The sequence below is a fragment of the Bos taurus genome, chromosome 8, assembly GCF_002263795.3.
Source record: "Bos taurus isolate L1 Dominette 01449 registration number 42190680 breed Hereford chromosome 8, ARS-UCD2.0, whole genome shotgun sequence".
NCBI lineage: Eukaryota > Metazoa > Chordata > Mammalia > Artiodactyla > Bovidae > Bos > Bos taurus.
The window spans coordinates 68,469,420-68,485,208 of NC_037335.1; the positions used below are offsets into that span (position 1 = coordinate 68,469,420).

The following is a 15,789-nucleotide window of genomic DNA, read 5'->3' on the forward strand; positions in this document are numbered from 1 at the left end:
GGCTCCTGATCCCCAGTAAACACATTTCCCAGAGTCTGGGTGAGACAGAGGCTAGGGTTCTCAGCCTGATGGAGAACAGACTGCTATCTTGAAGGTACAGGAAAGACCTGCAGCTAGCCCTCGTCGGGGTACTTGTGCACAGAATGACCTTGGACTGGTCACGTTCCTCTCCTGCAGTTCAGTTCCTTAGCCATAACATGAGAAAGAAAACCTGCCTGCCATCCTCCTAGGAATTCTGCACAAATCAAATGAGCTCAGGTCTTTGCAAGTGTTTCCTAGTCTCTACATCCCGAAAGATAATCAGGCTTTATTAATGATTCAGCTGGCTCTCACCCTTAGGGGACGATGGGAGGTTGAGCTGTCCATCCTCGTGGCCCACCCGCCTTGCCCAGGTCCTCACAAGCTGTCATTCACTGGTCCTCAGTGCACTGCAGCTCTGCACATCCGATGGGTGCTGGGGAACTCGCAGGAACCATGGCTATCAGCTATCGGGGAAAAAAAACATCTCTATGATGATTCTTTTGACTTTGAAAGGGTTTGTGCATACATCGTCTCATTTGAACTTCACAGCCATTCAGTGATTTGTAGGGAAGGCACTATCCTCACTTTGCAGAAAAGGAAACAAACTCGGGGGAGTGAAATGACTGCTTGAATTGCAGAAATGTGAATTTGTACGTCTGCAACCGACACAGCTGGGACTGGGACTTTATCTCCCCAGTCACAGTATTCATGAGATTTCAGGTCCACTAGACACACAGACATCAAATAACTTGTGGAATAATGAGAAAACAAGTAAGCAGATAAATAAACAAAAGCTGTCTCTAAGCAGCACCAAATCGGGGGTTCACTCAGCAGGAGGACCGGCACGGGCTGAGACCCACTGAACAAGTCAAGGTCGGCCTGTGCTTCAGAATCCTGCCCAGCCTCTTTCCTGACCTACCACCATAGATCTAATTGGTTACATTTATGTCACAGGTTGGACAATTCTCCAAGCTCCAAGAGGCAAAGTGAAAGGTTTGGTCTGAACAGCCAATCAGTTGGTAAATTCAGATGCAACCCCAACTATTCCAAGTGGCCAGAGCAAGCTTTGGAGCACCAAGCACATAGCTTCAGCTTGGGGTCTCTCTGAAGAGTTCTCAAGTCTGAATCTGTAAGTGAAGTTTTCATATCCCTAATCAGGATGAAAACTGCCCAGCAAAAATATCTGCAGGCCTCCAAACAGATCATATTAAAATTTACCAAGAGGGGGCTCAGTTGGGAAGTGAGGGTGAAAAAAACTCTCAAGTCAGAGTGTTCGTAATGTATTTTCCCTAGAGGACTTGGTACAGAGATATTTTTAATTAACAGTGCATTTCATTTAAGCGTAGCAGGCAAGTTATTGTACATTCAATAAATACCAGTTAGCTATTAAGAACATATTTACTTCTGACTTAACAACTACAGCAGGTTAGAGACACAGATTTCTGTGAAATCACAAGCTGGAGCATTTGTTTGGAACAATCAATTGTTCTTTCCTCAAGATATAATGATTGCCTTATTGAATCTGGAGAAGCTCTTCTCTTGGTAATTTATGACAAACAAATTTCCCCATTTGGTTACTCTATCCTTTTTGCCCAAAGAAGAAAGAAGATAGGGTAGGGAAGAAGGAGATTCTCAAACTCAGATCCTTGACTTAAGGGAATAACTTGGCCCAGCACCAATTTACTGCTGCTGCTGCTGCTGCTGCTAAGTCGCTTCAGTCGTGTCCGACTCTGTGCGACCCCATAGGCGGCAGCCCACCAGGCTCCTGCATCCCTGGGATTCTCCAAGCAAGAGTACTGGAGTGGGTTGCCATTTCCTTCTCCAATACATGAAAATGAAAAGTGAAAGTGAAGTCGCTCAGTCATGTCCGACTCTTAGCGACCCCATGGACTGCAACCCACCAGACTCCTCCGTCCATGGGATACCAATTTACTGCAACTCTCTAATCTGGGAAATCTGGACACTAGACCAGGCAGGGAAACCTGGAGAACTGAGTTCTAATAAGAAGTAATTGTTTAGTGTAAGTATGTCCCATTCAATGTTTGGGACATACTTATGTTAAGTAAGCATTCATAGCTTATCTGAAATTCAGATTTGACTAGACATTCTATTTTATTTTGCTTTGCTCTCTCATTGTTCCATCTGTCAACCGTAGCCCTGATGGGCCTTGATTATACTTAGCAGTATGTATAAGTCACTATGGACACGATTCCCACTCTTAATCTCACTCAGCTTTTCCACCACTAAGTCCCATCTTCCAAAGAACAAATGAGGAAACAGAGACCCAGAGAAGCAAAGTGACTTGAGCAAGATCACAGAGCCAGTTGGTGCCAGAAGCTTGATTTTATGGTCATCATTCATCATCATCATCCTTTTCTATGATTAACTAGTATCCATTGAATGTTAGTGATATATCAGACCCTTTGCTCAAAAAATCTTCACAATCACACCATGAGATAGTTACTTTGTTATGCCTAGATTTTAGAGCTGGGGTCAGTCACAGTCTCAAATCAGAATCCATGAATTGTTTCCCTGCCAGCCCTTTACTCTTTCCACTTTGACTTTTTTGTCTCTTCTATCCTCATCTAGAAATAAATCTATAAGATCAACACTAATTGAGTCCAATGGAGCCAAACACTGGTGAACAGGTAGAAAAATAAGACAAAATGAGAAAGAATGGCAGCGAGGTTGGGGGAACTGCATAGGAGCTGACAGTGCAGCCTAGGGAGACACACCACCTGGATTTGAGCCTTAACGTGAGTACTCACACGCTGGCAAGCATGGGCAGATTTTGACGTCTTTCTGTGCCGTCCTTTCCTAAACTGTAAAATGGGGCTGGTAAATGTTATCGCTGATGCATAATAAGCACTGTATAAATATTTATTCTTGATGCTAATAAAATAAGGTGCCTGAAACCTGAGAATTGAGCATGTAGCAGAGAAAACAGAGTCCAGAGAAACCGGAACACAGAGCCAATCGTGCTCTGTGGCTAGTAAGTGCCTGTCCTGCCTCATCTTCTCAGGAGGCCATTGAGGACAAAGGTCAAGTCAGCAAGAGATATTTCCACACATTGTCTATTAAATCTCAAATACCCATGCATAACTTAGGCCAATCTGCATGATGGTGAAATTCTAGGATTTTCCAAAGAGTTCTACTTTCAGGTATTTTCTTACATGATGAACATAAATCATGTACAAGCATTCAAAATTTTAACATTGATAAATCCAGACTACTTTCTCTAACCCCACTTTCCCAGCCATAAAAAGTAGACAAAAGGTTCTCCCAAAGACCCAACTACCAAAAAAAATTAGAAAATACGGTGGCCACACATGTATGTAACCATACCATTGCATGCAGAAATACTAGGTTGCATTAAGATACAAACTCACTTTAAGTCTGATATTAAGTTGTAGCTACTGAAACACATGGCCTGATCTGTGTTTATTTAGTTAGTTAATTATATCAGACTGTGTTCCCAGATGATTGAAACGCAGCTTCCAAAAACAGACTAAGTGCAGACTAAGTGCATGCATGCTTAAGTAGCTTCTGCAACCCAATGGTGTAGCCTGCCAGGCTCCTTTGTCCATGGGATTCTCCGGGCAAGAATATTGGAGTGTGTTGCCATGCTCTCTTCCAAGGGATTTTCTTGACCCAGGGATCGAACCCATATCTCTTATGTCTCATGCATTTCTAGGTGGGCAGTATATTATTGGCTATCATTAAAGTAATTTGAATTTTCCAAAGTGTAATTAAAAATAAGTAAGAAAACTTAAGACCAATAATAAGAGGGAAAAGTTAAAATTATAAGCTATCACAGAAATTACAAATTGTCAAAAAGATTCAATGACCAGATGGCTTTAATGGTGAATTCTATTAGTCGGACTATTATACAAATTGATCCAGAACATAGGCAAAGACTAAAGACTAACTGAGTCATTTTATAAAGTTGACTTAAGCTTTATACCAAAATTGAGAAGGATGGGCCAAAATAGGAAACTACAAACTAATTTCATTTATGCATAGAGACGCTAAATCCCTGAGGAGAATATTAGCATATGGAATTCAATAGTACATTTAAAGAATGATCAACTGCTACCAAGAATGACTCATCCTAGGAAGGCCAGCACAGCCTATTAATAGGAAGCCTATTAATATAAAAAGTACATCAGTAGGTTCAATTAGAAAAGCTTAAAATAATCTCAATGACTGCCCAAAAGTTATTCAATAGCAGTTTTGGCTAAAAGCATTTAGAAAAATAGAAATGAAAGGGAATTTCTTAATAAAGACTATCAAGCTTAAACTAACTGCCTTCATCATACCTGCTTTAAGATCTATGGATCAGTTATCTATTGCCACAATAATGCTATGTAACAAGCAACCCCAAATCTCAGTGCTTTCAGTTCAGTTCAGTTCAGTTCAGTCACTCAGTCATGTCCAACTCTTTGCAACCCCATGAATCACAGCACGCCAGGCCTCTCTGTCCACCACCAACTCCCAGAGTCCACCCAAACCCATGTCCATTGACTCGGTGATGCCATCCAACCACCTCATCCTCTGTCATCCCCTTCTCCTCCTGCCCTCAATCTTTCCCAGCATCAGGATCTTCTCAAATGAGTCAGCTCTTTGCATCAGGTGGCCAAAGTATTGGAGTTTCAGCTTCAACTTCAGTCCTTCCAATGAGTACCCAGGACTGATCTCCTTTAGGACAGACTGGTTGGATCTCCTTGCAGTCCAAGGGACTCTCAAGAGTCTTCTCCAACACCACAGTTCAAAAGCATCAATTCTTCGGCACTCAGCTTTCTTGATAATCCAATTCTCACATCCATACCTGACCACTGGAAAAACCATAGCCTTGACTAGACAGACCTTTGTTGACAAAGTAATGTCTCTGATTTTTAATACGCTGTCTAGGTTGGTCATAACTTTCCTTCCAAGGAGTAAGTCTCTTTTAATTTCAAGGATGCAATCTCCATCTGCAGTGATTTTGGAGCCCAGAAAAATAAAGTCAGCCACTGTGTCTACTGTTTCCCCATCTATTTGCCATGAAGCGATGGGACTGGATGCCATGATCTTAGTTTTCTGAATGTTGAGCTTTAAGCCAACTTTTGCACTCTCCTCTTTCACTTTCATCAAGAGGCTCTTTAGTTCTTCCCTTTCTGCCATAGGGGTGGTGTCATCTGTGTATCTGAGGTTATTCATATTTTTCCCGGCAATCTTGATTCCAGTGTGTGCTTCTTCCAGCCCAGCGTTTCTCATGATGTACTCTGCATAGAAGTTAAATAAGCAGGGTGACAATATACAGCCTTGATGTACTCCTTTTCCTATTTGGAACCAGTCTGTTGTTCCATGTCCAGTTCTAACTGTTGCTTCCTGACCTGCATACAGGTGTCTCAAGAGGCAGGTCAGGTGGTCTGGTATTCCCATCTCTTGAAGAATTTTCCACAGTTTATTATGATCCACACAATCAAAGGCTTTGGCATAGTCAATAAAGCAGAAATAGATGTTTTTCTGGAACTCTCTTGCTTTTTCCATGATCCAGTGGATGTTGCCAATTTGATCTCTGCTTCCTCTGCCTTTTCTAAAACCAGCTTGAAATTCTGGAAGTCACTGTTCATGTACTGCTGAAGCCTGGCTTGGAGAATTTTAATCATCACTTTACTAGCATGTGAGATAAGTGCAATTGTGTGGTAGTTTGAGCATTCTTTGGCATTGCCTTTCTTTGAGATCAGAATGAAAACTGACGTTTTCCAGTCCTGTGGCCACTGCTGAGTTTTCAAAATTTGCTGGCATATTGAGTGCAGCACTTTCACAACATCATCTTTCAGGATTTGAAAGAGCTCAACTGAATTCCATCACCTCCACTAGCTTTATTTGTAGTGATGCTTCCTAAGGCCCACTTGACTTCACGTTCCAGAATGTCTGACTCTAGGTGAGTGATCACACCATCGTGATTATCTGGGTCGTGAAGATCTTTTTTGTACAGTTCTTCTGTGTATTCTTACCACCTCTTCTTAATATCTTCTGCTTCTGCTAGGTCCCTACCATTTCTGTCCTTTATTGAGCCTATCTTTGCATGAAATGTTCCCTTGGTATCTCTAATTTTCTTGAAGAGATCTCCAGTCTTTCCCATTCTATTGTTTTCCTCTATTTCTTTGCACTGATCACTGAGGAAAGCTTTCTTATCTCTCCTTGCTATTCTTTGGAACTCTGCATTCAAATGGGTATATCTTTCCTTTTCTCCTTTGCTTTTTGCTTCTCTTCTTTTCACAGCTATTGTAAGGCCTCCTTAGACAGCCATTTTGCTTTTTTGCATTTCTTTTTCTTAGGGATGGTCTTGATCCTTGTCTCCTGTACAAGGTCACAAACCTCCGTGCATAGTTCATCAGGCACTCTGTCTATCAGATCTAGTTCCTTAAATCTATTTCTCACTCCACTGTATAATCTTAAGGTATTTGATTTAGGTAATACCTGAATCATGTAGTGGTTTTCTCCACTTTCTTCAATTTCAGTCTGAATTTGGCAATTAGAAATTCATGACCTGAGCCACAGTCCGCTTCTGGTTTTGTTTTTGCTGACTGTATAGAGCTTATCCATCTTTGGCTGCAAAGAATATAATCAATCTGATTTCAGTGTTGACCATCTGGTGATGTCCATGTGTAGAGTCTTCTCTTTTGTTGTTGGGAGAGCGTGTTTGCTATGCTTAACTGATACGTCTGAAGTGAAGTCCTACTGAGTGGTTCTTCTGGTCTTTCCTGGGCTCACTTTCATAAAGAGCACTGGCTGATTTTTGAGTGATCTTGTGTGGTTTCAACTGGGATAAACAGTGTAACTCAGCTGTACTACAAGTATATCATTTTCTACCTGGGTACACTTGGCGTATCTTTATCACAAACATGGAAGATGAAAAGTTACCAGCCACGCTTTTAAAGCTTCTATGTGCTCTATGTTAGCTCACATCCCATGGGCCAAGTCACACAGCCAAGTTCACAGTCAGCATGGAAGTGCACCCCAGAGTTACATGACAAAAGGCACAGCTACGGGGAGGAATGGCAAACTGAGGCCATTTGTCAGTCCCCAACATTAGGCTTCTCGGAAGATCAGCTCCACTGAGTGAGAATAGAATTAGTGTTAACATTTTTATTTTCACATAAAAAGATATTCCATGATCAAATGAATTCTGAAATGTCCTGGTGGAGTAATAAATAACGTTAAACAAGTTTCTTTACAACAGGATGTGTCAAGCTTTCCTGAGAGTGTCATGAAAATTTCCAAGGTAAGTTCATAGCCCTTCCCACACCAATTTGAATATAGAATCTTTTGTTTTTCACAGAGCATCTGGAGGATCAAATACTTATAGGACACATTTTGGGAAAAAAAAGAAGATATAACAACAAGGTATCACCTCATACTAGTCTGAATGGCTGCAAATAATAAATGTTGGAGAGAGTGTGGAGAAAAGGAAACCTTCCTACACTGTTGGTGGGAATGTAGACTGGTACAGCCACTATGGAGAACATTATGAATATTCCCAAAAAAACTAAAAACAGAGCTGCCATATGATCCAGCAATTCCCGTCCTAGGCATATATCTGGACAAAACTCTAATTCAGAAAGATGCATAAGCCCCATGTTCATAGAAACACTATTTTCAATGGCCAAGACCTGGAAAGACTCTAAATATCTATCAACAGATGAATAGATGATGAAGATCTGGTACATACACACAATGAAATATTACTGAACCATAAAAATAATGAAAAAATGCCATTTGCCACAACAAGAATGGACCTGTAGATTATCATACTAAGTGAAATGTCAGAAAGAGTAAGACAAATACCATATGATATCATTTATATATGGAATCTAAAGAAAATGATACAAGTGAACTTTTTACAAAACAGGCTCAGAGACATAGAAAACAAACTCATGGTTACCAAAGGGGAAGCGGGGAGGGATATATTAGAAATTTGGGATTAACAGATAACCGACAAGGACCTACCATATAGCACAGGGAACTCTACTCAGTATCTTGTAATAACCTATAATGGAAAAGAATATATATGAGAATATATGAGTGTGTATATACATATATATAATATATATATTATATATATAATGTTATATATATAATATATATATTATATATATATAATATGTTATATATATAACTGACTTACTTTGATTTACACCTGAAAAGTTGTAAATCAACTATACTTCAATTTAAAAAGTATATATAAACGTTTAAGTGGCACTCACATAACAAAACAAAAATAATAAAACAGCAATAATAAAATAATTCCAATAATAAATCTATAGGATTTACATTAAGAAAACAACAAAACTTTCCTGAGAGATATAAAGATTTAATTAAACGGAGGCACACTATCTTCCTGATGGAAAAGAATAAATATTGTAAAGAAGAGAGTTCTTTCTAAATTGATTTATAGATTTAACATAACCCCAGTGAAAACCACAATGAGATAATAATACTCAAGTGTTGGCAAGAATACTGTGGAAACAAACTTTCCATAAGCTGGTGGGAATTTAAATTTGCACAATATTTTTAAAAAGCAATTTAGAGCCTTAAAAATGCTCATAACTATTGACCCAGACCCAGAAAGATACCTTAAGGAAACGATCAAATGTGACCAAAGATGTGTTTGTATAAAATTTTATTGTGATACTACTTAAAGAAAACAAACAAACAAAAAATTGTCAATAACCTAGATATCCAACAATAGGGCAATTCCTAAATAGAGGTTCAGGCTTTTATATTAGTGAAAATTACAAATGATTAAAACCTATGATTTCAAAATTGAATTGGATATGAAAATATTTACAAGGAAGCCTGACCTGCTGCAGTTCATGGTGTTGCAAAGAGTTGGACATGACTGAATGACTGAACACAGCAAAACCTATGATTTCAAAATCGAATTGGATATGAAAATGTTTACAAAGTAACTTGATGGGTTGCAGGGAAGCAGGATACCAAGATGTGCTACAATAGGAGTCCAACTCGATTATTCATATTCACATAGAATGAAACTATGAGGCAATAAAATGAAGTGTTATTAATTTTCTGTTTCCTAATTTTTATAAAATAAACATGTAGTATATTTATATTTTTCAAAATTACCTCAATAAAAGTTTTAAGAGTGAGAAAAATTTACTCTTGCCTGGAAAATCCCATGGACGGAGGAGCCTGGTGGGCTGAAGTCCATAGGGTCACTAAGAATCGGGTACGACTGAGCGACTTCACTTTCACTTTTCACTTCCATGCATTGGAGAAGGAAATGGCAACCCACTCCAGTGTTCTTGCCTGGAGAATCCCAGGGACGGGGGAGCCTGGTGGGCTGCCGTCTGTGGGGTCGCTCAAAGTTGGACACGACTGAAGTGACTTAGCAGCAGCAGCAGCAGCAGCAGAAACAATAAATGAGATCAGCCACGATAATGTTGCAAAATGAAAATTAATGGTGTTGGGGATTGGGGATGGGCTGTGCACAACTGGAAGGATTTATTCCACTAAATAAAAATCAAATTATAAAATATTGTGGTAATAGTTCAAGACTTGACAAACCAATGAATGAAAGTCCCTGAAATAGGTTATAAATATATAAGAAGCTAAACGATAATAGTATCATAATTAAATAAGATGTGGTGGTGGTTTAGTCACTAAGTTGAATCCAACTCTTGTGACCCCATGGACCATAGTCCACCAGGCTCCTCTGTTCATGGGATTCTCCAAGCAAGAATACTGGAGTGGGTTGCCATTTCCTTCTCCAGGGGATGTTCCTGACTCAGGAATCAAACCTGAGTCTCCTGCATTGCAGGCAGATTCTTTACTGACTGAGCTATGAAGGAAGCCCATAAGATGTGCTATTCAATACATGGATGTGCTATTCAATAAATGGATTTAGGAAACTTTACCATTTGGAGGAGAAAACACCCTATATAGAGAAAATACAGTTTTAAAGACTTAAAGAGTTAAATTTAAAACACTGCTATACTTAAAATGGATAACCAAAAAGAACCTGCTGTATAGCACATGGAATTCTGCTCAATGGCAAATAACAGCCTGGATGGATGGGAGGAGAGCTTGGGGGAGAATGGATACATGTATGTGTATGGCTGAATCCCTTCGCTGTTCACCTGAATCTATCACAGCATTGCTAATCGTCTATCCCAAAACGAAATAAAAAATTAAAAAAAAAATCTTGAGACTATTAAAATATATAACAATTTAGGCAACAAATTGAATTGAGAATGATAAAAATTTTAAAGCATAATCCATGGAATTAAATTATCAAAGAAAACAGTGACTGATTTTACTATTTAATGATTAAAAGTTTCTTAACTTCAAGATGATCAAATAGAAAATTAGAAAGCATCAACACTGGAGGAAAATGTTTGCAACAAATAGAACTGACAAAGGTTTAATCCTTTTACATATGAAGGACATCTACAGATGCCTCATAGATGGGAAACACACAGCTGACTCTGCAAGGAGGCAGATGTGGGTGAACCCACCACTTCCCTGCTGTGTAATCTCTACAACCCTCACTTTTCTCACTTGTCAAACTGAGCATAACCATCCAAGAGAGCCGTTTTGAGGATTAAATGAGAAAAAGGATATAAATTGCTTTGAGTGCTCAATAAATGTCAACTAGAAGCACTTTTATTCATTCAATAAACATTTCTCTGGTATCTACTATGGGTTGGATGCTGTGCCAGGCCCTAGGGACAAAAAGCTGCACAAGACCAAGGATTTTACACACATTTGTTGTTGTTGTTATTCTGTCACTCAGGCACATCCAACTCTTTGAGACCCCATGGACTACAGCATGCCAGGCCTCCCTGTCCTTCACTGTCTCCAGGAGTTTGTGCAAACTCCTGTCCATTGAGTCAATGATGCCATCCACAGAGACACAAACTGGCAAGGACCACAGAATGCAATATGTTACAATGGGGTGGAGACAGACTGACATGGGATAAGGAAGTTGGTTCCTCCTAGTCTACAGCAGGCACGGAGGCTTCCTAGAGGTGATGGTTTTAAGCAGAGTTCTAACAAATGTTAGGCAAGCAAAGGGAATGAAAGATCAACTGAGAGAGAGAGAACAGCATGAGTGAAGGCTGGAAGGTGGGTGACACAGTGTGGAAATGATTCTTCAATCATGGAAGTGGCCACCGCTGCAGGAGGGCAAGCTTAAGTTGGAGGTGGAAAAACAGGAAACTGGGGAAATTAGCAAGGCTTCAGGGGCTGGATTAGGGAGTTGGAACTTTTCACATTGAGAATGACAAGAAGCTCTGAAAGAGTTTTAATTAGGAATGTGGTGTGCATAGATTTACACTCTGAAATGTTCACACTAGTTGCAGTGTGGATAATGTGTTGGAAACAGTCAAGATCAGAGGTGGAGGGTCCAGTTTGGAGAACAGATGGCTGGAGAAAGACCATGAGTCTGAGGCAGGACAGAGGCAGTGAGGATGAAGTGATGTGGATAGACGGGAGGGAAATTTAGGAAGCAGAATAAACAGATGTGACTGACTGAATGTAGAAGATGAGTGGCAGGGATTTGTCAAGGATGACACTCAGAAATCTGAAAGCCTTCAGAACACGACTATAACAATTATCAAAATGGCAAAGGTCAGAAAGAGACAATTCAGAAAGAAATACAAATGAGAGCATGAAAGGAGATGCATGAGAAATATCCAATATTAGCTATATAGATAGAAACGCAAATTTTAAAGAGATATGATTTATCACCTACCAAATTATTTATATGAAATTTATATTCAGAAAAAGTTATTTTAAGGCACATGTTTAGTGTGTATGTTATCTGGCATGTTTGCGTGCTAAGTCACTTCAGTCGTGTCCAGCTCTTTGCAATCCCAAGGACTGTGGCCGGCCAGGCTCCTCTGTCCATGGAATTGTCCAGGCAAGAAAGTTGAGGTAGGTTGCCAGGCCCTCCTCCAGGAGAGATCTTCACGACCCAGGGATCAAACGTACATCTCATGTCTCCTACATTGGCAGGCAGGTTCTTTACCATCTGGGAAGCCCATGTTATCTGGGCATATTGATAAAGGAGTGGTCATTTATCATTTCTGTGTTTCTTCTACTTGATGGGTTCACCTAACAAGTCTTGATTGACTGCCCACTATGGAATGTACAGTGGTAAGTACCCAGAATGCAAAGTCAAATAAGAACCTCTCCTTCCCCCTCTATATGGGGCAGAATCGATCCTGTAATTCACTGGTTACAGGGTGGTATCACTGAGCAGTTATTAGCACAAGATGCTTAGAGGACAAAGACATACTTGGTAGAAGGCAAGAAATACCAGAAGATGCTGGAATCAAGGTTTCTTGGATTCTGGAGTTAACATGAAGAAGGATGTTAACCATCCCCTACAGAAACTCATGGAGAGATTTTTAAAATAAGTGATTCCGCTAAAATCTCTAGTCTAGGGACTTCTGACCAAAGGGGGCAAAATCTAGATTCTGGAGAAAGATGGAGAGGCTTCTTCAGGGAAGGCATACAGAGGTGTACTGCCATCCAGTGGCAAGACGGGAACTGCAACCCAGCTGTTTTTCATTTCCTCCTTTTAAGCCATTGCTGAGAAGATTTGAGGACCTTTCATGGAGAGGAGGAGAAGGTGATGGCACCCCACTCCAGTACTCTTGCCTGGAAAATCCCATGGATGGAGGAGCCTGGTAGGCTGCAGTCCATGGGGTCACTAAGAGTTGGACACGACTGAGCGACTTCACTTTGACTTTTCACTTTCATGCATTGGAGAAGGAAATGGCAACCCACTCCAGTGTTCTTGCCTGGAGACTCCCAGGGATGGCGGAGCCTGGTGGGCTGCCGTCTATGGGGTCGCACAGAGTTGGACACGACTGAAGCAACTTAGCAGCAGCAGCAGCATGGAGAGGAAACGACTCAGAGTAAATCAAAGATGGTGGCCAGGAGAAATGGTCTGATGTTTGTTTAAGCTCCTAGGTTAAGATACCACCATTATCACATATGTACTTTTCTAAGAAGTGCTGGTGTTTGTAACTGAATGCCTCTCTTCTCTTCTCTCCCATCCCCATGACTGAAGGACACAAAACCTGGCTTAAGTATCAGGAGAGCTAAGTAAAGTGGATCGGTTCATGGCACATTCATCTAAGTTCAGTTCAGTTCAGTGGCTCAGTCGTGCCCGACTCTTTGCGACCCCATGAATCGCAGCTCGCCAGGCCTCCCTGTCCATCACCAACTCCCAGAGTTCACTCAAACTCATGTCCATTGAGTCAGTGATGCCATCCAGCCATCTCATCTAAGTGGTAGAGTCCAAAATTTATTTCTTTGTGTTTTAAAAAATATTATTTGTAATATATTATGATATTATATCCATTGTTGTGAATTTCCAACTCCAGCTATTGGTTATAATTTATGCCAAATCTTGGAATAATATTATTGAATAGAGACCCAGGATGTATTTATTCCACAAATATTTTTTCAAGGCAGGTGTTATTTGAAGTCCTAGAGATATGAGCATGAAAAGACTCCTTCTCCTCCTACAACTCAAGAACAACAGCAACAAAAAAAACTGGATTCAAAAATAGGCAAAGCACTTGAATAGACATGTCTCCAAAGAAGATAGACAAGCACATGAAAGCACATGGCCGTCAGACGCATGAAAAGATGCTCAATATCACTGTTCACTGCTGCTGCTGCTAAGTCACGTCAGTCATGTCCGACTCTGTGAGACCCATAGATGGCAGCCCACCAGGCTCCCCCGTCCCTGGGATTCTCCAGGCAAGAACGCTGGAGTGGGTTGCCATTTCCTTCTCCAATACATGAAAGTGAAAAGTCAAAGTGAAGTTGCTCAGTCGTGTCCGACTCTTAGTGACCCCATGGATGGCAGCCCACCAGGCTCCTCCGTCCATGGGATTTTCCAGACAAGAGTACTGGAGTGGAGTGCCATCACCTTCTCTGACTAGGGAAATGTAAATCAAAACTTTTGTGCAATATCACCTCACACCCATTAGGATGGCAACTATCAGAAAGAAAGAAAAATAACAAACTTTGGCAAGAATGTGGAGAAATCGGCAAGGCCAACACCAAGGATGTGGGCGTGCAGGTGAGCCTCCGGGTGGGCAAGTCCGTGCAGTGCTCTCTGGGGCCTCGCACCCTGGACAGCCTCTCCCCCTGGGCCAGCGCAGGCCACAGGGCACCCGCATCTGCATGGGGCGTCTCTTCGTCGGTGCCCGGCCACTGGGGTGAGGTGCGACTGCGGGAGGAGCTCTCGGGTCCTCCCGAGGCTGGCCAGCCGCCCCCGCCACTACCACCACCATCACCACCACCAAGGTCGGAAGAGGATCCCCCCGAGGAACTTCAGCCACGTGAGGAGCTGGTGGAGGAAGACTCCTCGAGTCCTCGGGAGAGGAAGAGCAAGCCGGCCCCGGTAGACTCCAGCCAGCCGCTTGGGAGGCCCAACTTCCAGTTTTTAGAACCCAAATATGGCTATTTTCACTGTAAAGATTGTAAGACCAGATGGGAGAGTGCTTATGTGTGGTGCATCTCTGGAACTAATAAGGTTTATTTCAAACAACTCTGTTGCAAATGCCAAAAGAGTTTTAACCCTTATCGAGTGGAAGCAATCCAGTGCCAGTGCCTAGGACTTTCAATAACTTGTTACGTAGAAGTGGTGAGAGTGGGCATCCTTACCTTGTTCCTGATTTTAAAAGAAAATCTTGAGGAGGAGCCAAGATGGCGGAGGAGTAGGACGGGGAGAACACTTTCTCCCCCACAAATTCATCAAAAGAGCATTTAAACGTCGAGTAAATTCCACAAAACAACTTCTGAATGCCGGCAGAGGACATCAGGCACCCAGAAAAGCAATCCAACTCTTCGAAAGGAGGTAGGAAAAAATATAAAAGACAAAAAAAGAGACAAAAGAGGGAGGGACGGAGCTCCGTCCCGGGAAGGGAGTCTTAAAAAGAGAGAAGTTTCCAAACACCAGGAAACCTTCTCACTGCCGAATCTGTGCCGAGCTTTGGAAGCACAGAGGGCAACATAACAGGAAGAAAAAATAAATAAACAATTAAAACTCGAAGATTGCGAGTCCTACGGTAACTCCCCCAGCGGAAAAGCAGCGCAGACGCCTGCACGCGCCATTAACAAGCGGGGGCTGGGCAGGGAGGCGCAGCGCGGGCTGCATCGCTTAGAGTAAGAATCTGGCCTGAATACCCTGAGCACTATCTGAGCGAAATAATTTGGGCTAGCAAACCAGACTGTGGGATATCTACCACGCGAAAAGCCAGCCCCAACCTAAGACACCGCCAGGCCCGCACACGGAACAAAGAATTGAACAGAGATAGCCGGCTGCAGACCTTCCCCCTCCGGTGACAGGCAGCCAGAGCCGGAAGGGGGCAATCGCAGCCCCAGAGAGACATTATCTATAAAACTGTAAGCAGGCTTCTTTGCTAACCAAAACTTCTTGGGGGTCTGGACGGTTAACATCTGCCTAAGAAGGTGCGCCGGTTTTGCGCCCAGATAACCGAGTGGCGGGGAGGCGATAAGTCGCAGCATTGGCGCTCGCCAAACACCTCATCACTTGAGCTGCTCGGACCTGGGAAGAGCACAATACTCAGGCCCAACTGAGTCTGCGCCTCTGAGGACTACCTGAGTGCCTGAACCTGAGCGGCTTGGACCTGGGAGGTACATGCAACCCAGGGCCAGCCTCGGATTGTTCCCGGCGGAACAACCTAGAGCCCGAGCAGTGTGGGCAGGGAA

General features: G+C 42.0%; 1 protein-coding gene across 1 annotated transcript in view; it reads left to right on the forward strand.

Moving 5' to 3' along the window:
* The window catches only part of LOC112447755 (ZAR1-like protein), an 82,468-nt gene extending 67,002 nt beyond the window's left edge, over positions 1-15,466 (forward strand). The window contains exon 2 of the mRNA XM_024996023.2: positions 14,108-15,466. Coding sequence (XP_024851791.2) covers positions 14,108-14,827 — 720 coding nt within the window. The 3' untranslated portion in view covers positions 14,828-15,466. The remainder of the gene's footprint in view (positions 1-14,107) is intronic.
* The last annotated feature ends 323 nt before the right edge of the window (positions 15,467-15,789 follow it).